At 38.9% G+C, this 21784-nt stretch overlaps 1 protein-coding gene across 1 annotated transcript; it reads right to left on the reverse strand.

Annotated features, from left to right (window-relative positions):
• Nucleotides 1–2105: 2105 nt before the first annotated feature.
• Nucleotides 2106–19923, reverse strand: LOC128984501 (cylicin-2-like). The gene is made up of 6 exons (XM_054403830.1): nucleotides 19818–19923; nucleotides 17617–17783; nucleotides 15980–16114; nucleotides 13688–13822; nucleotides 11363–11497; nucleotides 2106–2291 (listed from the first exon to the last, which is right to left on the reverse strand). The coding sequence occupies exons 1-6, from the start codon at nucleotides 19921–19923 to the stop codon at nucleotides 2106–2108; spliced, it is 864 nt and encodes a 287-aa protein (XP_054259805.1).
• Nucleotides 19924–21784: the final 1861 nt, after the last annotated feature.

The following is a 21784-nucleotide window of genomic DNA, read 5'->3' on the forward strand; positions in this document are numbered from 1 at the left end:
CTACATTTTTCATTGCTCTTTCAAAATCATCTGAAATAACAAATGGATAAGGCTACCAGTAAAACATAGTTAGTCTCCTATCGAAGCTATCAAAAATATATTTAATGTTCTAAAACTAGTTTACTTAAAGTATAAAGGATTGAGGTGTAAAAAGAGGAAAATCTTTTGAGTGACGTTTACTGGGGCAAAGATATACATTTAAGAAACATAAAATATTTCAATTGTTGAGAAATTTTGGACAGTGTTTTTTGGAGATAGTGATTAGAGGTTGAATTGGTTGGGTTCTTTTGCATCATATTTTATTTTCATCTTTAATTATAAACAAGAAAACCTAACTTAAGCTGATTTGTATCCACGGAACTAGCGTTGCCTTGGGTGGATACACCGATAAACTTGTACAAATGTTGTGAGAGGCCTACAATAGCCGTAAATAAACACTTCGATATACCAAATTATTATTTTTAAGTTCTTCAAAATGATTTTGAGAGAAATTGGGACATTTTATGTTTTGAGGGTCATAAAGTGAGAAAACCCTATTTTTACTCCATAAGACCCCGTTCCCATGATCTGATCACATTGATTCGTGAACTCATTCGAACAAACGTAGGTTTAAACGTTTGTACCAAATTTCAATAAATGTGAGTCGGGATTTTCAGTGTAACATTTACTGTAGAGAATCTGGGTGACTGGGTGATACTACTTGTAATTGGTTCAGCATGACTGTGGACTAAGATAATGGAAGAGTGGTATGGATGCATGAGGATTGTGACAAGGAAATATATAAACTTATTAATAGTATCTATGAGGTTGAGAAATTAAGAAGGACTGTTAACTGTATTTTAAAGGATTTTACCCTGAGGTTGATCGTGCCCATTGCCGTTAACACCTTAAGCCAGCTTTTGATGAGCTGTGACTTTAGTAATTTATAACAAGTAAACCTTATAACTAACCCACTACCTGACTATGAACGAATTGCATTTACAACATTACTAATTAATGAACTAACACTGTAAAATGGAAACTGATAGAAGTAAGGAAATCTATCAATGAATTAATCGAATTGACAGCTCATAAGTTTAATTTATTGAACAATCTAGAACCATGTGAATTTAGATTTTGTTTCGACAAGCTGTTGTCGGCTTCTCTTAAGGAAAAGACCGACATTTTAAGTTAGAAAACCTACATCCTAAAGCCCCCTGATTTCTCCCCGGCAACCCCTAACTGAACTTAAACTACTTCATGATTGAATTTGGGTTCCCTGATAAATTAATGCAATTACTTAGACACTAATACTTATGTTTTAATTTGGAGCTGTCAGCAAGCATTCAGGCGCTTTCTCTTAGGAGATTTCTCGTATGCTCATCGCCTTTTTTCCTCTATTCCATTGGCTGCTGATATATGCTTCGGCCAGTAAGTTGTTGCCCACGCGCTGAGTATGTATATATAAAAGTGACGCGCACGGCACAACCACGCCCCCTTCCGCCAAAAGAATGCGCTTGGGCTAGGTAGTGTGATTAGGTTACTAGGGTTAAATAGGTTAGTGCAGGTGAATTTCCCTAAAACAACCAAAATTTGACTGCAGTTGCAGCGCCTACCCACCTTTGACACCAGGAGTTTTGTTTCGGGTTGATGAAAAATCGGAACGCGGCGGTGTTGGGTTTGCAAAAACCGATTGGTGTCATTAGGGTTCCGGCTCATCTCCACTCAGAATAGGTGAAACCTTAGAGCTCCCAACGTGCTGGCACCTCCGCATGATTTTTTTTTATTGCCCTTCCGTTGATGGTCGAGACCTGTTTTGTTTGTCAGCGAATTTGAGGCCTTAAGGACTCTCACTTGGTTTCTGCCCTGCAAAAATTGACTGGGTTGATGACCCAACAAAGGAGAGGGGGATAACTGCACGCACAATTTATATATATGTTTTTTTTATGGCCATGAATTTTGTTTTTATATCTTCCTTCCACGAGTAATCCATAACTACCTCTTCCTAGGATAAAACTAGTTAGGTTATTGTTATGAAAACTAGCGGTTGTCGTGGATTTCCGGTAGTAGACCTTGGGGTAGTAGCACTGATGCCCATGATGTGCTGGCAACTAAGTGAGCACCCATCAGAGTAGATTTTGTAGTGGCGGAGGTGGTAGGCCTATAGCCTTGGATACCTTCGTAGCATGGCGCCTATCTTCGTTCTCTGACTCTTCATCTGAAGAGGACCACTTGCGATTACGGGAATGGCCCTTCCCTTTGGGTTCCCCTTCGGACTCGGTCACAGTTTTCTTCCCCTTTTTGGAGCCGTACTACATTTTTCATTGCTCTTTCAAAATCATCTGAAATAACAAATGGATAAGGCTACCAGTAAAACATAGTTAGTCTCCTATCGAAGCTATCAAAAATATATTTAATGTTCTAAAACTAGTTTACTTAAAGTATAAAGGATTGAGGTGTAAAAAGAGGAAAATCTTTTGAGTGACGTTTACTGGGGCAAAGATATACATTTAAGAAACATAAAATATTTCAATTGTTGAGAAATTTTGGACAGTGTTTTTTGGAGATAGTGATTAGAGGTTGAATTGGTTGGGTTCTTTTGCATCATATTTTATTTTCATCTTTAATTATAAACAAGAAAACCTAACTTAAGCTGATTTGTATCCACGGAACTAGCGTTGCCTTGGGTGGATACACCGATAAACTTGTACAAATGTTGTGAGAGGCCTACAATAGCCGTAAATAAACACTTCGATATACCAAATTATTATTTTTAAGTTCTTCAAAATGATTTTGAGAGAAATTGGGACATTTTATGTTTTGAGGGTCATAAAGTGAGAAAACCCTATTTTTACTCCATAAGACCCCGTTCCCATGTTCTGATCACATTGATTCGTGAACTCATTCGAACAAACGTAGGTTTAAACGTTTGTACCAAATTTCAATAAATGTGAGTCGGGATTTTCAGTGTAACATTTACTGTAGAGAATCTGGGTGACTGGGTGATACTACTTGTAATTGGTTCAGCATGACTGTGGACTAAGATAATGGAAGAGTGGTATGGATGCATGAGGATTTTGACAAGGAAATATATAAACTTATTAATAGTATCTATGAGGTTGAGAAATTAAGAAGGACTGTTAACTGTATTTTAAAGGATTTTACCCTGAGGTTGATCGTGCCCATTGCCGTTAACACCTTAAGCCAGCTTTTGATGAGCTGTGACTTTAGTAATTTATAACAAGTAAACCTTATAACTAACCCACTACCTGACTATGAACGAATTGCATTTACAACATTACTAATTAATGAACTAACACTGTAAAATGGAAACTGATAGAAGTAAGGAAATCTATCAATGAATTAATCGAATTGACAGCTCATAAGTTTAATTTATTGAACAATCTAGAACCATGTGAATTTAGATTTTGTTTCGACAAGCTGTTGTCGGCTTCTCTTAAGGAAAAGACCGACATTTTAAGTTAGAAAACCTACATCCTAAAGCCCCCTGATTTCTCCCCGGCAACCCCTAACTGAACTTAAACTACTTCATGATTGAATTTGGGTTCCCTGATAAATTAATGCAATTACTTAGACACTAATACTTATGTTTTAATTTGGAGCTGTCAGCAAGCATTCAGGCGCTTTCTCTTAGGAGATTTCTCGTATGCTCATCGCCTTTTTTCCTCTATTCCATTGGCTGCTGATATATGCTTCGGCCAGTAAGTTGTTGCCCACGCGCTGAGTATGTATATATAAAAGTGACGCGCACGGCACAACCACGCCCCCTTCCGCCAAAAGAATGCGCTTGGGCTAGGTAGTGTAATTAGGTTACTAGGGTTAAATAGGTTAGTGCAGGTGAATTTCCCTAAAACAACCAAAATTTGACTGCAGTTGCAGCGCCTACCCACCTTTGACACCAGGAGTTTCGTTTCGGGTTGATGAAAAATCGGAACGTGGCGGTGTTGGGTTCGCAAAAACCGATTGGTGCCATTAGGGTTCCGGCTCATCTCCACTCAGAATAGGTGAAACCTTAGAGCTCCCAACGTGCTGGCACCTCCGCATGATTTTTTTTTATTGCCCTTCCGTTGAAGGTCGAGACCTGTTTTGTTTGTCAGCGATCGGGCTCCTCCCCCCTTAGCGAAAAAAGAAAGATTTGAGGCCTCAAGGACTCTCACTTGGTTTCTGCCCTGCAAAAATTGACTGGGTTGATGACCCAACAAAGGAGAGGGGGATAACTGCACGCACAATTTATATATATGTTTTTTTTATGGCCATGAATTTTGTTTTTATATCTTCCTTCCACGAGTAATCCATAACTACCTCTTCCTAGGATAAAACTAGTTATGTTATTGTTATGAAAACTAGCGGTTGTCGTGGATTTCCGGTAGTAGACCTTGGGGTAGTAGCACTGATGCCCATGATGTGCTGGCAACTAAGTGAGCACCCATCAGAGTAGATTTTGTAGTGGCGGAGGTGGTAGGCATATAGCCTTGGATACCTTCGTAGCATGGCGCCTATCTTCGTTCTCTGACTCTTGCGATTACGGGAATGGCCCTTCCCTTTGGGTTCCCCTTCGGACTCGGTCACAGTTTTCTTCCCCTTTTTGGAGCCGTACTACATTTTTCATTGCTCTTTCAAAATCATCTGAAATAACAAATGGATAAGGCTACCAGTAAAACATAGTTAGTCTCCTATCGAAGCTATCAAAAATATATTTAATGTTCTAAAACTAGTTTACTTAAAGTATAAAGGATTGAGGTGTAAAAAGAGGAAAATCTTTTGAGTGACGTTTACTGGGGCAAAGATATACATTTAAGAAACATAAAATATTTCAATTGTTGAGAAATTTTGGACAGTGTTTTTTGGAGACAGTGATTAGAGGTTGAATTGGTTGGGTTCTTTTGCATCATATTTTATTTTCATCTTTAATTATAAACAAGAAAACCTAACTTAAGCTGATTTGTATCCTCGGAACTAGCGTTGCCTTGGGTGGATACACCGATAAACTTGTACAAATGTTGTGAGAGGCCTACAATAGCCGTAAATAAACACTTCGATATACCAAATTATTATTTTTAAGTTCTTCAAAATGATTTTGAGAGAAATTGGGACATTTTATGTTTTGAGGGTCATAAAGTGAGAAAACCCTATTTTTACTCCATAAGACCCCGTTCCCATGATCTGATCACATTGATTCGTGAACTCATTCGAACAAACGTAGGTTTAAACGTTTGTACCAAATTTCAATAAATGTGAGTCGGGATTTTCAGTGTAACATTTACTGTAGAGAATCTGGGTGACTGGGTGATACTACTTGTAATTGGTTCAGCATGACTGTGGACTAAGATAATGGAAGAGTGGTATGGATGCATGAGGATTGTGACAAGGAAATATATAAACTTATTAATAGTATCTATGAGGTTGAGAAATTAAGAAGGACTGTTAACTGTATTTTAAAGGATTTTACCCTGAGGTTGATCGTGCCCATTGCCGTTAACACCTTAAGCCAGCTTTTGATGAGCTGTGACTTTAGTAATTTATAACAAGTAAACCTTATAACTAACCCACTACCTGACTATGAACGAATTGCATTTACAACATTACTAATTAATGAACTAACACTGTAAAATGGAAACTGATAGAAGTAAGGAAATCTAGCAATGAATTAATCGAATTGACAGCTCATAAGTTTAATTTATTGAACAATCTAGAACCATGTGAATTTAGATTTTGTTTCGACAAGCTGTTGTCGGCTTCTCTTAAGGAAAAGACCGACATTTTAAGTTAGAAAACCTACATCCTAAAGCCCCCTGATTTCTCCCCGGCAACCCCTAACTGAACTTAAACTACTTCATGATTGAATTTGGGTTCCCTGATAAATTAATGCAATTACTTAGACACTAATACTTATGTTTTAATTTGGAGCTGTCAGCAAGCATTCAGGCGCTTTCTCTTAGGAGATTTCTCGTATGCTCATCGCCTTTTTTCCTCTATTCCATTGGCTGCTGATATATGCTTCGGCCAGTAAGTTGTTGCCCACGCGCTGAGTATGTATATATAAAAGTGACGCGCACGGCACAACCACGCCCCCTTCCGCCAAAAGAATGCGCTTGGGCTAGGTAGTGTAATTAGGTTACTAGGGTTAAATAGGTTAGTGCAGGTGAATTTCCCTAAAACAACAAAAATGTGACTGCAGTTGCAGCGCCTACCCACCTTTGACACCAGGAGTTTCGTTTCGGGTTGATGAAAAATCGGAACGTGGCGGTGTTGGGTTCGCAAAAACCGATTGGTGCCATTAGGGTTCCGGCTCATCTCCACTCAGAATAGGTGAAACCTTAGAGCTCCCAACGTGCTGGCACCTCCGCATGATTTTTTTTTATTGCCCTTCCGTTGAAGGTCGAGACCTGTTTTGTTTGTCAGCGATCGGGCTCCTCCCCCCTTAGCGAAAAAAGAAAGATTTGAGGCCTCAAGGACTCTCACTTGGTTTCTGCCCTGCAAAAATTGACTGGGTTGATGACCCAACAAAGGAGAGGGGGATAACTGCACGCACAATTTATATATATGTTTTTTTTATGGCCATGAATTTTGTTTTTATATCTTCCTTCCACGAGTTATCCATAACTACCTCTTCCTAGGATAAAACTAGTTATGTTATTGTTATGAAAACTAGCGGTTGTCGTGGATTTCCGGTAGTAGACCTTGGGGTAGTAGCACTGATGCCCATGATGTGCTGGCAACTAAGTGAGCACCCATCAGAGTAGATTTTGTAGTGGCGGAGGTGGTAGGCCTATAGCCTTGGATACCTTCGTAGCATGGCGCCTATCTTCGTTCTCTGACTCTTGCGATTACGGGAATGGCCCTTCCCTTTGGCTTCCCCTTCGGACTCGGTCACAGTTTTCTTCCCCTTTTTGGAGCCGTACTACATTTTTCATTGCTCTTTCAAAATCATCTGAAATAACAAATGGATAAGGCTACCAGTAAAACATAGTTAGTCTCCTATCGAAGCTATCAAAAATATATTTAATGTTCTAAAACTAGTTTACTTAAAGTATAAAGGATTGAGGTGTAAAAAGAGGAAAATCTTTTGAGTGACGTTTACTGGGGCAAAGATATACATTTAAGAAACATAAAATATTTCAATTGTTGAGAAATTTTGGACAGTGTTTTTTGGAGACAGTGATTAGAGGTTGAATTGGTTGGGTTCTTTTGCATCATATTTTATTTTCATCTTTAATTATAAACAAGAAAACCTAACTTAAGCTGATTTGTATCCTCGGAACTAGCGTTGCCTTGGGTGGATACACCGATAAACTTGTACAAATGTTGTGAGAGGCCTACAATAGCCGTAAATAAACACTTCGATATACCAAATTATTATTTTTAAGTTCTTCAAAATGATTTTGAGAGAAATTGGGACATTTTATGTTTTGAGGGTCATAAAGTGAGAAAACCCTATTTTTACTCCATAAGACCCCGTTCCCATGATCTGATCACATTGATTCGTGAACTCATTCGAACAAACGTAGGTTTAAACGTTTGTACCAAATTTCAATAAATGTGAGTCGGGATTTTCAGTGTAACATTTACTGTAGAGAATCTGGGTGACTGGGTGATACTACTTGTAATTGGTTCAGCATGACTGTGGACTAAGATAATGGAAGAGTGGTATGGATGCATGAGGATTGTGACAAGGAAATATATAAACTTATTAATAGTATCTATGAGGTTGAGAAATTAAGAAGGACTGTTAACTGTATTTTAAAGGATTTTACCCTGAGGTTGATCGTGCCCATTGCCGTTAACACCTTAAGCCAGCTTTTGATGAGCTGTGACTTTAGTAATTTATAACAAGTAAACCTTATAACTAACCCACTACCTGACTATGAACGAATTGCATTTACAACATTACTAATTAATGAACTAACACTGTAAAATGGAAACTGATAGAAGTAAGGAAATCTATCAATGAATTAATCGAATTGACAGCTCATAAGTTTAATTTATTGAACAATCTAGAACCATGTGAATTTAGATTTTGTTTCGACAAGCTGTTGTCGGCTTCTCTTAAGGAAAAGACCGACATTTTAAGTTAGAAAACCTACATCCTAAAGCCCCCTGATTTCTCCCCGGCAACCCCTAACTGAACTTAAACTACTTCATGATTGAATTTGGGTTCCCTGATAAATTAATGCAATTACTTAGACACTAATACTTATGTTTTAATTTGGAGCTGTCAGCAAGCATTCAGGCGCTTTCTCTTAGGAGATTTCTCGTATGCTCATCGCCTTTTTTCCTCTATTCCATTGGCTGCTGATATATGCTTCGGCCAGTAAGTTGTTGCCCACGCGCTGAGTATGTATATATAAAAGTGACGCGCACGGCACAACCACGCCCCCTTCCGCCAAAAGAATGCGCTTGGGCTAGGTAGTGTGATTAGGTTACTAGGGTTAAATAGGTTAGTGCAGGTGAATTTCCCTAAAACAACCAAAATTTGACTGCAGTTGCAGCGCCTACCCACCTTTGACACCAGGAGTTTTGTTTCGGGTTGATGAAAAATCGGAATTCGGCGGTGTTGGGTTTGCAAAAACCGATTGGTGTCATTAGGGTTCCGGCTCATCTCCACTCAGAATAGGTGAAACCTTAGAGCTCCCAACGTGCTGGCACCTCCGCATGATTTTTTTTATTGCCCTTCCGTTGATGGTCGAGACCTGTTTTGTTTGTCAGCGAATTTGAGGCCTTAAGGACTCTCACTTGGTTTCTGCCCTGCAAAAATTGACTGGGTTGATGACCCAACAAAGGAGAGGGGGATAACTGCACGCACAATTTATATATATGTTTTTTTTATGGCCATGAATTTTGTTTTTATATCTTCCTTCCACGAGTAATCCATAACTACCTCTTCCTAGGATAAAACTAGTTATGTTATTGTTATGAAAACTAGCGGTTGTCGTGGATTTCCGGTAGTAGACCTTGGGGTAGTAGCACTGATGCCCATGATGTGCTGGCAACTAAGTGAGCACCCATCAGAGTAGATTTTGTAGTGGCGGAGGTGGTAGGCCTATAGCCTTGGATACCTTCGTAGCATGGCGCCTATCTTCGTTCTCTGACTCTTGCGATTACGGGAATGGCCCTTCCCTTTGGGTTCCCCTTCGGACTCGGTCACAGTTTTCTTCCCCTTTTTGGAGCCGTACTACATTTTTCATTGCTCTTTCAAAATCATCTGAAATAACAAATGGATAAGGCTACCAGTAAAACATAGTTAGTCTCCTATCGAAGCTATCAAAAATATATTTAATGTTCTAAAACTAGTTTACTTAAAGTATAAAGGATTGAGGTGTAAAAAGAGGAAAATCTTTTGAGTGACGTTTACTGGGGCAAAGATATACATTTAAGAAACATAAAATATTTCAATTGTTGAGAAATTTTGGACAGTGTTTTTTGGAGACAGTGATTAGAGGTTGAATTGGTTGGGTTCTTTTGCATCATATTTTATTTTCATCTTTAATTATAAACAAGAAAACCTAACTTAAGCTGATTTGTATCCTCGGAACTAGCGTTGCCTTGGGTGGATACACCGATAAACTTGTACAAATGTTGTGAGAGGCCTACAATAGCCGTAAATAAACACTTCGATATACCAAATTATTATTTTTAAGTTCTTCAAAATGATTTTGAGAGAAATTGGGACATTTTATGTTTTGAGGGTCATAAAGTGAGAAAACCCTATTTTTACTCCATAAGACCCCGTTCCCATGATCTGATCACATTGATTCGTGAACTCATTCGAACAAACGTAGGTTTAAACGTTTGTACCAAATTTCAATAAATGTGAGTCGGGATTTTCAGTGTAACATTTACTGTAGAGAATCTGGGTGACTGGGTGATACTACTTGTAATTGGTTCAGCATGACTGTGGACTAAGATAATGGAAGAGTGGTATGGATGCATGAGGATTGTGACAAGGAAATATATAAACTTATTAATAGTATCTATGAGGTTGAGAAATTAAGAAGGACTGTTAACTGTATTTTAAAGGATTTTACCCTGAGGTTGATCGTGCCCATTGCCGTTAACACCTTAAGCCAGCTTTTGATGAGCTGTGACTTTAGTAATTTATAACAAGTAAACCTTATAACTAACCCACTACCTGACTATGAACGAATTGCATTTACAACATTACTAATTAATGAACTAACACTGTAAAATGGAAACTGATAGAAGTAAGGAAATCTATCAATGAATTAATCGAATTGACAGCTCATAAGTTTAATTTATTGAACAATCTAGAACCATGTGAATTTAGATTTTGTTTCGACAAGCTGTTGTCGGCTTCTCTTAAGGAAAAGACCGACATTTTAAGTTAGAAAACCTACATCCTAAAGCCCCCTGATTTCTCCCCGGCAACCCCTAACTGAACTTAAACTACTTCATGATTGAATTTGGGTTCCCTGATAAATTAATGCAATTACTTAGACACTAATACTTATGTTTTAATTTGGAGCTGTCAGCAAGCATTCAGGCGCTTTCTCTTAGGAGATTTCTCGTATGCTCATCGCCTTTTTTCCTCTATTCCATTGGCTGCTGATATATGCTTCGGCCAGTAAGTTGTTGCCCACGCGCTGAGTATGTATATATAAAAGTGACGCGCACGGCACAACCACGCCCCCTTCCGCCAAAAGAATGCGCTTGGGCTAGGTAGTGTAATTAGGTTACTAGGGTTAAATAGGTTAGTGCAGGTGAATTTCCCTAAAACAACCAAAATTTGACTGCAGTTGCAGCGCCTACCCACCTTTGACACCAGGAGTTTCGTTTCGGGTTGATGAAAAATCGGAACGTGGCGGTGTTGGGTTCGCAAAAACCGATTGGTGCCATTAGGGTTCCGGCTCATCTCCACTCAGAATAGGTGAAACCTTAGAGCTCCCAACGTGCTGGCACCTCCGCATGATTTTTTTTTATTGCCCTTCCGTTGAAGGTCGAGACCTGTTTTGTTTGTCAGCGATCGGGCTCCTCCCCCCATAGCGAAAAAAGAAAGATTTGAGGCCTCAAGGACTCTCACTTGGTTTCTGCCCTGCAAAAATTGACTGGGTTGATGACCCAACAAAGGAGAGGGGGATAACTGCACGCACAATTTATATATATGTTTTTTTTTATGGCCATGAATTTTGTTTTTATATCTTCCTTCCACGAGTAATCCATAACTACCTCTTCCTAGGATAAAACTAGTTATGTTATTGTTATGAAAACTAGCGGTTGTCGTGGATTTCCGGTAGTAGACCTTGGGGTAGTAGCACTGATGCCCATGATGTGCTGGCAACTAAGTGAGCACCCATCAGAGTAGATTTTGTAGTGGCGGAGGTGGTAGGCCTATAGCCTTGGATACCTTCGTAGCATGGCGCCTATCTTCGTTCTCTGACTCTTCATCTGAAGAGGACCACTTGCGATTACGGGAATGGCCCTTCCCTTTGGGTTCCCCTTCGGACTCGGTCACAGTTTTCTTCCCCTTTTTGGAGCCGTACTACATTTTTCATTGCTCTTTCAAAATCATCTGAAATAACAAATGGATAAGGCTACCAGTAAAACATAGTTAGTCTCCTATCGAAGCTATCAAAAATATATTTAATGTTCTAAAACTAGTTTACTTAAAGTATAAAGGATTGAGGTGTAAAAAGAGGAAAATCTTTTGAGTGACGTTTACTGGGGCAAAGATATACATTTAAGAAACATAAAATATTTCAATTGTTGAGAAATTTTGGACAGTGTTTTTTGGAGACAGTGATTAGAGGTTGAATTGGTTGGGTTCTTTTGCATCATATTTTATTTTCATCTTTAATTATAAACAAGAAAACCTAACTTAAGCTGATTTGTATCCTCGGAACTAGCGTTGCCTTGGGTGGATACACCGATAAACTTGTACAAATGTTGTGAGAGGCCTACAATAGCCGTAAATAAACACTTCGATATACCAAATTATTATTTTTAAGTTCTTCAAAATGATTTTGAGAGAAATTGGGACATTTTATGTTTTGAGGGTCATAAAGTGAGAAAACCCTATTTTTACTCCATAAGACCCCGTTCCCATGATCTGATCACATTGGTTCGTGAACTCATTCGAACAAACGTAGGTTTAAACGTTTGTACCAAATTTCAATAAATGTGAGTCGGGATTTTCAGTGTAACATTTACTGTAGAGAATCTGGGTGACTGGGTGATACTACTTGTAATTGGTTCAGCATGACTGTGGACTAAGATAATGGAAGAGTGGTATGGATGCATGAGGATTGTGACAAGGAAATATATAAACTTATTAATAGTATCTATGAGGTTGAGAAATTAAGAAGGACTGTTAACTGTATTTTAAAGGATTTTACCCTGAGGTTGATCGTGCCCATTGCCGTTAACACCTTAAGCCAGCTTTTGATGAGCTGTGACTTTAGTAATTTATAACAAGTAAACCTTATAACTAACCCACTACCTGACTATGAACGAATTGCATTTACAACATTACTAATTAATGAACTAACACTGTAAAATGGAAACTGATAGAAGTAAGGAAATCTATCAATGAATTAATCGAATTGACAGCTCATAAGTTTAATTTATTGAACAATCTAGAACCATGTGAATTTAGATTTTGTTTCGACAAGCTGTTGTCGGCTTCTCTTAAGGAAAAGACCGACATTTTAAGTTAGAAAACCTACATCCTAAAGCCCCCTGATTTCTCCCCGGCAACCCCTAACTGAACTTAAACTACTTCATGATTGAATTTGGGTTCCCTGATAAATTAATGCAATTACTTAGACACTAATACTTATGTTTTAATTTGGAGCTGTCAGCAAGCATTCAGGCGCTTTCTCTTAGGAGATTTCTCGTATGCTCATCGCCTTTTTTCCTCTATTCCATTGGCTGCTGATATATGCTTCGGCCAGTAAGTTGTTGCCCACGCGCTGAGTATGTATATATAAAAGTGACGCGCACGGCACAACCACGCCCCCTTCCGCCAAAAGAATGCGCTTGGGCTAGGTAGTGTAATTAGGTTACTAGGGTTAAATAGGTTAGTGCAGGTGAATTTCCCTAAAACAACCAAAATTTGACTGCAGTTGCAGCGCCTACCCACCTTTGACACCAGGAGTTTCGTTTCGGGTTGATGAAAAATCGAAACGTGGCGGTGTTGGGTTCGCAAAAACCGATTGGTGCCATTAGGGTTCCGGCTCATCTCCACTCAGAATAGGTGAAACCTTAGAGCTCCCAACGTGCTGGCACCTCCGCATGATTTTTTTTTATTGCCCTTCCGTTGAAGGTCGAGACCTGTTTTGTTTGTCAGCGATCGGGCTCCTCCCCCCTTAGCGAAAAAAGAAAGATTTGAGGCCTCAAGGACTCTCACTTGGTTTCTGCCCTGCAAAAATTGACTGGGTTGATGACCCAACAAAGGAGAGGGGGATAACTGCACGCACAATTTATATATATGTTTTTTTTTATGGCCATGAATTTTGTTTTTATATCTTCCTTCCACGAGTAATCCATAACTACCTCTTCCTAGGATAAAACTAGTTATGTTATTGTTATGAAAACTAGCGGTTGTCGTGGATTTCCGGTAGTAGACCTTGGGGTAGTAGCACTGATGCCCATGATGTGCTGGCAACTAAGTGAGCACCCATCAGAGTAGATTTTGTAGTGGCGGAGGTGGTAGGCCTATAGCCTTGGATACCTTCGTAGCATGGCGCCTATCTTCGTTCTCTGACTCTTCATCTGAAGAGGACCACTTGCGATTACGGGAATGGCCCTTCCCTTTGGGTTCCCCTTCGGACTCGGTCACAGTTTTCTTCCCCTTTTTGGAGCCGTACTACATTTTTCATTGCTCTTTCAAAATCATCTGAAATAACAAATGGATAAGGCTACCAGTAAAACATAGTTAGTCTCCTATCGAAGCTATCAAAAATATATTTAATGTTCTAAAACTAGTTTACTTAAAGTATAAAGGATTGAGGTGTAAAAAGAGGAAAATCTTTTGAGTGACGTTTACTGGGGCAAAGATATACATTTAAGAAACATAAAATATTTCAATTGTTGAGAAATTTTGGACAGTGTTTTTTGGAGACAGTGATTAGAGGTTGAATTGGTTGGGTTCTTTTGCATCATATTTTATTTTCATCTTTAATTATAAACAAGAAAACCTAACTTAAGCTGATTTGTATCCTCGGAACTAGCGTTGCCTTGGGTGGATACACCGATAAACTTGTACAAATGTTGTGAGAGGCCTACAATAGCCGTAAATAAACACTTCGATATACCAAATTATTATTTTTAAGTTCTTCAAAATGATTTTGAGAGAAATTGGGACATTTTATGTTTTGAGGGTCATAAAGTGAGAAAACCCTATTTTTACTCCATAAGACCCCGTTCCCATGATCTGATCACATTGATTCGTGAACTCATTCGAACAAACGTAGGTTTAAACGTTTGTACCAAATTTCAATAAATGTGAGTCGGGATTTTCAGTGTAACATTTACTGTAGAGAATCTGGGTGACTGGGTGATACTACTTGTAATTGGTTCAGCATGACTGTGGACTAAGATAATGGAAGAGTGGTATGGATGCATGAGGATTGTGACAAGGAAATATATAAACTTATTAATAGTATCTATGAGGTTGAGAAATTAAGAAGGACTGTTAACTGTATTTTAAAGGATTTTACCCTGAGGTTGATCGTGCCCATTGCCGTTAACACCTTAAGCCAGCTTTTGATGAGCTGTGACTTTAGTAATTTATAACAAGTAAACCTTATAACTAACCCACTACCTGACTATGAACGAATTGCATTTACAACATTACTAATTAATGAACTAACACTGTAAAATGGAAACTGATAGAAGTAAGGAAATCTATCAATGAATTAATCGAATTGACAGCTCATAAGTTTAATTTATTGAACAATCTAGAACCATGTGAATTTAGATTTTGTTTCGACAAGCTGTTGTCGGCTTCTCTTAAGGAAAAGACCGACATTTTAAGTTAGAAAACCTACATCCTAAAGCCCCCTGATTTCTCCCCGGCAACCCCTAACTGAACTTAAACTACTTCATGATTGAATTTGGGTTCCCTGATAAATTAATGCAATTACTTAGACACTAATACTTATGTTTTAATTTGGAGCTGTCAGCAAGCATTCAGGCGCTTTCTCTTAGGAGATTTCTCGTATGCTCATCGCCTTTTTTCCTCTATTCCATTGGCTGCTGATATATGCTTCGGCCAGTAAGTTGTTGCCCACGCGCTGAGTATGTATATATAAAAGTGACGCGCACGGCACAACCACGCCCCCTTCCGCCAAAAGAATGCGCTTGGGCTAGGTAGTGTAATTAGGTTACTAGGGTTAAATAGGTTAGTGCAGGTGAATTTCCCTAAAACAACAAAAATTTGACTGCAGTTGCAGCGCCTACCCACCTTTGACACCAGGAGTTTCGTTTCGGGTTGATGAAAAATCGGAACGTGGCGGTGTTGGGTTCGCAAAAACCGATTGGTGCCATTAGGGTTCCGGCTCATCTCCACTCAGAATAGGTGAAACCTTAGAGCTCCCAACGTGCTGGCACCTCCGCATGATTTTTTTTTATTGCCCTTCCGTTGAAGGTCGAGACCTGTTTTGTTTGTCAGCGAATTTGAGGCCTTAAGGACTCTCACTTGGTTTCTGCCCTGCAAAAATTGACTGGGTTGATGACCCAACAAAGGAGAGGGGGATAACTGCACGCACAATTTATATATATGTTTTTTTTTATGGCCATGAATTTTGTTTTTATATCTTCCTTCCACGAGTAATCCATAACTACCTCTTCCTAGGATAAAACTAGTTATGGTATTGTTATGAAAACTAGCGGTTGTAATGGATTTCCAGTAGTAGACCTTGGGGTAGTAGCACTGTTGCCCATGATGTGCTGGCAACTAAGTGAGCACCCATCAGTGTAGATTTTGTAGTGGCGGAGGTGGTAGGTCTATAGCCTTGGATACCTTCGTAGCATGGCGCCTATCTTCGTTCTCTGACTCTTCATCTGAAGAGGACCACTTGCGATTACGGAAATGGCCCTTCCCTTTGAGTTCCCCTTCGGACTCGGTCACAGTTTTCTTCCCCTTTTTGGAGCCGTACTACATTTTTCATTGCTCTTTCAAAATCATCTGAAATAACAAATGGATAAGGCTACCAGTAAAACATAGTTAGTCTCCTATCGAAGCTATCAAAAATATATTTAATGTTCTAAAACTAGTTTACTTAAAGTATAAAGGATTGAGCTGTAAAAAGAGGAAAATCTTTTGAATGACGTTTACTGTGGCAAAGATATACATTTAAGAAACATAAAATATTTCAATTGTTGAGAAATTTTGGACAGTGTTTTTTGGAGACAGTGATTAGAGGTTGAATTGGTTGGGTTCTTTTGCATCATATTTTATTTTCATCTTTAATTATAAACAAGAAAACTTAACTTAAGCTGATTTGTATCCTCGGAACTAGCGTTGCCTTGGGTGGATACACCGATAAACTTGTACAAATGTTGTGAGAGGCCTACAATAGCCGTAAATAAACACTTTGATATACCAAATTATTATTTTTAAGTTCTTCAAAATGATTTTGAGAGAAATTGGGACTTTTATGTTTTGAGGGTCATAAAGTGAGAAAACCTTATTTTTTACTCCATAAGACCCCGTTCCTATGATCTGATCACAGGTTTAAACGTTTGTACCAAATTTCGATAAATGTGAGTCGGGATTTTCAGTGTAACATTTACTGTAGATAATATGGGTGACTGGGTGATACTACTTGTAATTGGTTCAGCATGACTGTGGACTAAGATAATGGAAGAGTGGTATGGATGCATGAGGATTGTGACAAGGAAATATATAAACTTATTAATAGTATCTATGAGGTTGAGAAATTAAGAAGGACTGTTAACTGTATTTTAAAGGATTTTACCCTGAGGTTGATCGTGCCCATTGCCGTTAACACCTTAAGCCAGCTTTTGATGAGCTGTGACTTTAGTAATTTATAACAAGTAAACCTTATAACTAACCCACTACCTGACTATGAACGAATTGCATTTACAACATTACTAATTAATGAACTAACACTGTAAAATGGAAACTGATAGAAGTAAGACAATCTAGCAATGAATTAATCGAATTGACAGCACATAAGTTTAATTTATTGAACAATCTAGAACCATGTGAATTTAGATTTTGTTTCGACAAGCTGTTGTCGGCTTCTCTTAAGGAAAAGACCGACATTTTAAGTAAGAAAACCTACATCCTAAAGCCCCCTGATTTCTCCCCGGCAACCCCTAACTGAACTTAAACTACTTCATGATTGAATTTGGGTTCCCTGATAAATTAATGCAATTACTTAGACACTAATACTTATGTTTTAATTTGGAGCTGTCAGCAAGCATTCAGGCGCTTTCTCTTAAGAGATTTCTCGTATGCTCATCGCCTTTTTTCCTCTATTCCATTGGCTGCTGATATATGCTTCGGCCAGTAAGTTGTTGCCCACGCGCTGAGTATGTATATATAAAAGTGACGCGCACGGCACATCAGGTTGTTTTCCGACGTGTCTCTTACCACCACTTTTGACGATATATGTTGGTAAGGGACCTAACAACTTCTCGGACAGGGGATTTAGACTGATTTTGGGTGAAGCTGCAAGAAGGTGAGGATGCTTCAACTGAGATTGTAGTAAGACTATCCGTCAGACCAATTGTTTGTTCTTCAAGGGTTTCATTACTTGCATTGTCACTATTATCATGATGACTTGTTTCTTCATTTACTGGAGCACATGCAAATTTGTCATAATTGAGCGGAGCGAGCGAAGCTCTTATACGTCGACTCTTATGCATTTCGTAATACGCAAACTCCTCCTAGACGGCTGAATCAATCGTTTTCAAATGTTGCATGGTGATAAAGACCATACCGGTGAGTGCCATAATCTATATGGCGTTAAAAAAGTCTCTCAGGAATCCGCCCCACTGGGTCTCAAAGTTTCAATGTAATCCTTATGGAAGCAGTATTTGACACATAAACAAAGACATATGATCAGCTGTTGACATTTAAATGCAGTAGATAAAGAAATAGCTGATGGCATTTTTCCACAGATATTAGAACAGAAACGGTATGGATCATAAATATAATAAAATGACGACACTAGCTTGAGGTCCGTGACATAGGAAGTGGTGAAGGAAGTAGTAAAGGTGAGCAGTCTGGAGTGTGTAAACTGTTTATGACGATTAGATTTAGGGATCTGCATTCCTAAAATTCTATGGGAAGGGAGGAAAACAGGTCCGCGACGTAGGAAGTGGTGAAGGAAGTAGTCAAGGTGAGCTGTCCGGAGTGTGTGAACCGTTTATGACGTAAAGATTGAGGTATCTGCAATCCTAAAATGCTATTGGAAGGGAGGAAACAGGTCCGCGACGTAGGAAGTGCCAAAGTGGTGAAGTAAGTAGTAAAGGCGAGCTGTTCGGGGTGTGGGATCTTTTTATGGCCATTATATTAAGGTATTTTCAATCCTATAATGGTATGGGAAGGGAGGGAAACAGGTCCGTGACGTAGGAAGTGGTGAAGGAAGTAGTAAAGGCAAGCAGTCCGGACTGTGGGAACTGTTTGTGACGATTAGATAAAGGTATCTGCAATCCTATGATGCTTTGGAAAGAGAGGAAAACAGGTCCGCAACACCGTAGGAAGTGGTGGAGGAATTAGTCAAGATGAGCTGTCTGGAGTGTGGAAATTGTTTATGACGATTTGATTATGGAATCTGCAATTCTAAAATGCAATGGAAAGGGAGGGAAACAGGTCCATGACGTTGGAAGTGGTGAAGGAAGTAGTCAAGGCGAGCAGTCCGGATTGTGGAAACTTTTTATGACGATTAGATTAAAGTATCTGTAATTCTAAAATGCTATGGAAAGGGAGGGAAACAGGTCCGTGACGTAGGAAGTGGTGAAGGAAGTAGTAAAGGCGAGTTGTTCGGAGTGTGAGATATGTTTATGACCAATAGTTTAAGGTGTTTGCAATCCAATAATGCTAAGGAAAGGGAGAGAAATAGGTCCGTAACGTAGGAAGTGGTGAAGGAAGTAGTAAAGGTAAGCAGTGTTGAGTGTGGGAATGGATTAATGTATCTGCAACGCTAAAATGCTATGGGAAGAGACTGTAGACTGAAGGTTAAAATGATTACGAAGCACGAATCGATACATATTTTCGATACATTCAATCGTTTACAATCGGAATTTCCAACTGAGTTGACAACAGCTGATGTTCACTCCATAGAGACTAAATCTATTTTTACTCCCTAAAGAGTAAAAATGCTACTTTAGACCCTCAACGCATGCATTAAAACGACTAGTTTTACTGCAGTATGACAAAAACAATATAATATAAACCCTTGATGACTCCGCTCAATTTTGTGGATGCCTCTGCGAACGCCACCTAGTATTTTGCCTTCCTTCTGTTCCTTGTTTAATTTGTTAAAAACTATTGTATTACAAAACATATGATTTAATCTTTGTTTACATTTAGTCAAAACACAAAATGTTAGGATACTTGTTGTAGTACAGTTTTAGTTGATAAAACCTTATTAATCTGAGGTGCTAATCTACTAACGGAGTGCCTGCTTTCCAAAGAGTCATTAACGGAATCATATCACAGGAAAAACAAGTAAAAACCAATTTTTATTTAGATGACATAACTATTGGGGGAGACATTGAAGAAGAACATGATCGGAACCTTGAAGCCTTCCTAGCGGTTTCCCACAAGTATAATTTGACGATCAACAATGAAAAAAATAAGTTTCGCCAGAAGTCAATAAACTTACTTGGGTACCTGATATCATATCGTTCCATCAAACCTGATCCTGAACGTCTCCGACCACTCATGGAACTCCCAGTACCAAAGGACATAGCAGCTCTTCGACGAGCCATGGGGATGTTTGCTCACTACGCAAATCTCATTCCTAAGTTTTGAAAGAAAATACAAGCTTTCAGTAATAATCAAAGCCTTCCTCTACTACCAGAATCCATCCAAGACATTCACAAACTGAAATCAGATATATCAGAAGTGGTCAAGTCACCAATCGATGATGAAGAACAGTTCACTGTAGAAACAGATGCCTCTGACCACGCCCTGAGCGCGACTCTATCTCAGAGGGGAAGACCCGTTGCCTTTTTCTCCAAAATTTTGACACCAACCGAACGGAAACATTCCATAGTAGAAAAAGAAGCTCAAGCAATTGTGGAGCCATTAAAGCACTGGAGGTATTATCTTGTAGGAAGGGGTTTTCAGTTAATTACAGACCAAAAGTCGGTCGCTTACATGTTTGACAACAAGGCCTCTGGAAAAATAAAAAATGAAAAAAATCCAAAGATGGCGCATGGAACTTTCGTGTTACAAATACAATTATAGTTTACAGACCGGGTGTAGAGAACTCAACTGCCGATACTCTCTCTCGTGTTTGTTCTGTTACAGGAAGCCTTAGTCTCAAAGACATTCACAATTCACTGTGTCATCCAGGTGTCACGAGACTCCATCACTGGGTTAGAACAAAAAATCTCCCATTTTCACTTGACGATATTAGGAAGGTGACTTAATCTTGTACGGTGTGAGCAGAGTTGAAACCGAGATTCTGTAAGTTTCAAGGGCAATTAATCAAAGGAACACTACCTTTTGAAAGACTGAATATTGACTTCAAGGGCCCTTTGCCATCTTCAACAAGAAACAAGTACATACTAACTGTTATAGATGAATTTTCGCGATTCCCGTTCGCCTTTCCTTGTGCTGACATGGCTACATCGACAATAATCAAACACTTACAAAGTCTCTTTTATCTTTTTGGAATGCCTTCTTATGTTCACTCCGATAAAGGAACCTTTTTTTTTGTCTCAAGAGGTTCAACAATTTCTTAACTCCTGTGGAATCGCATCCAGTCGTACAACGCCCTACAACCCCAGAGGAAACGGGCAGGCTGAGAGGTATAACGGCATCATATGGAAGACAGTGAACCTTGCTTTGAAAACTCACCGTTTGCATGTTAGTCAATGGGAGTGTTAGAAGAGGCGCTGCACTCCATGCGCAGTTTGCTTTGTACTGCCACAAACGCTACTCCACATGAGAGGATGTTCAACCACATGAGGAAATCCTTACCCATGTGGCTCTCAGCACCAGGACCTTTATTGCTGAAGAAGTTCAACCATGCCAGCAAGTATTCACCTGCAGTAGAAGTTGTGGATCTAGTCAATGCCGGTCCTCAATACGCCAGAATCCGTTCAAGAGATGGCAGAGAATCAACCGTTTCCTTGAGGCACCTGGCTCCTTACGGGAACGATAACGGATCGCCCAAAAATCATGAAACAGACATGGATCAAGTTCAAGAACCTGATGATCCATGAAATCAATCAACCTCTCAACCAAATGGAAGTATACAAACGGCTCAAAAGCGGCGATCTTTATTTATTTATTTATTTATTTCCCAACGGATTGCACCTTTTTACAAAATATGTGTGTACAATTGAGATGGCATTTGCAATATTACTAATTAGAGAAGTAATAACAATGGTAATAACAAAGTGATAATAAATAGTAATAGCAAGTAATAACAAATAGTGATAACAATAGTAATAATAAATAGTGATAACAATAGTAATAACAACGTAATAAATAACTATAAATATTATAACAGAAGAATAAACTAAAAAGAGTATCAACAAAGAATATGAACAGCAAGTTTCAACGATGACAAGACAAATATGCAGATGTGCTGGAGTGTGGTTGCTCAAGTGATCAGGG

Source organism: Macrosteles quadrilineatus, unplaced genomic scaffold (assembly GCF_028750875.1).
Source record: "Macrosteles quadrilineatus isolate MER2022 unplaced genomic scaffold, UCM_ALF_1.0 Scaffold_2__2_contigs__length_208266976, whole genome shotgun sequence".
In the NCBI taxonomy this organism is placed as follows: domain Eukaryota; kingdom Metazoa; phylum Arthropoda; class Insecta; order Hemiptera; family Cicadellidae; genus Macrosteles; species Macrosteles quadrilineatus.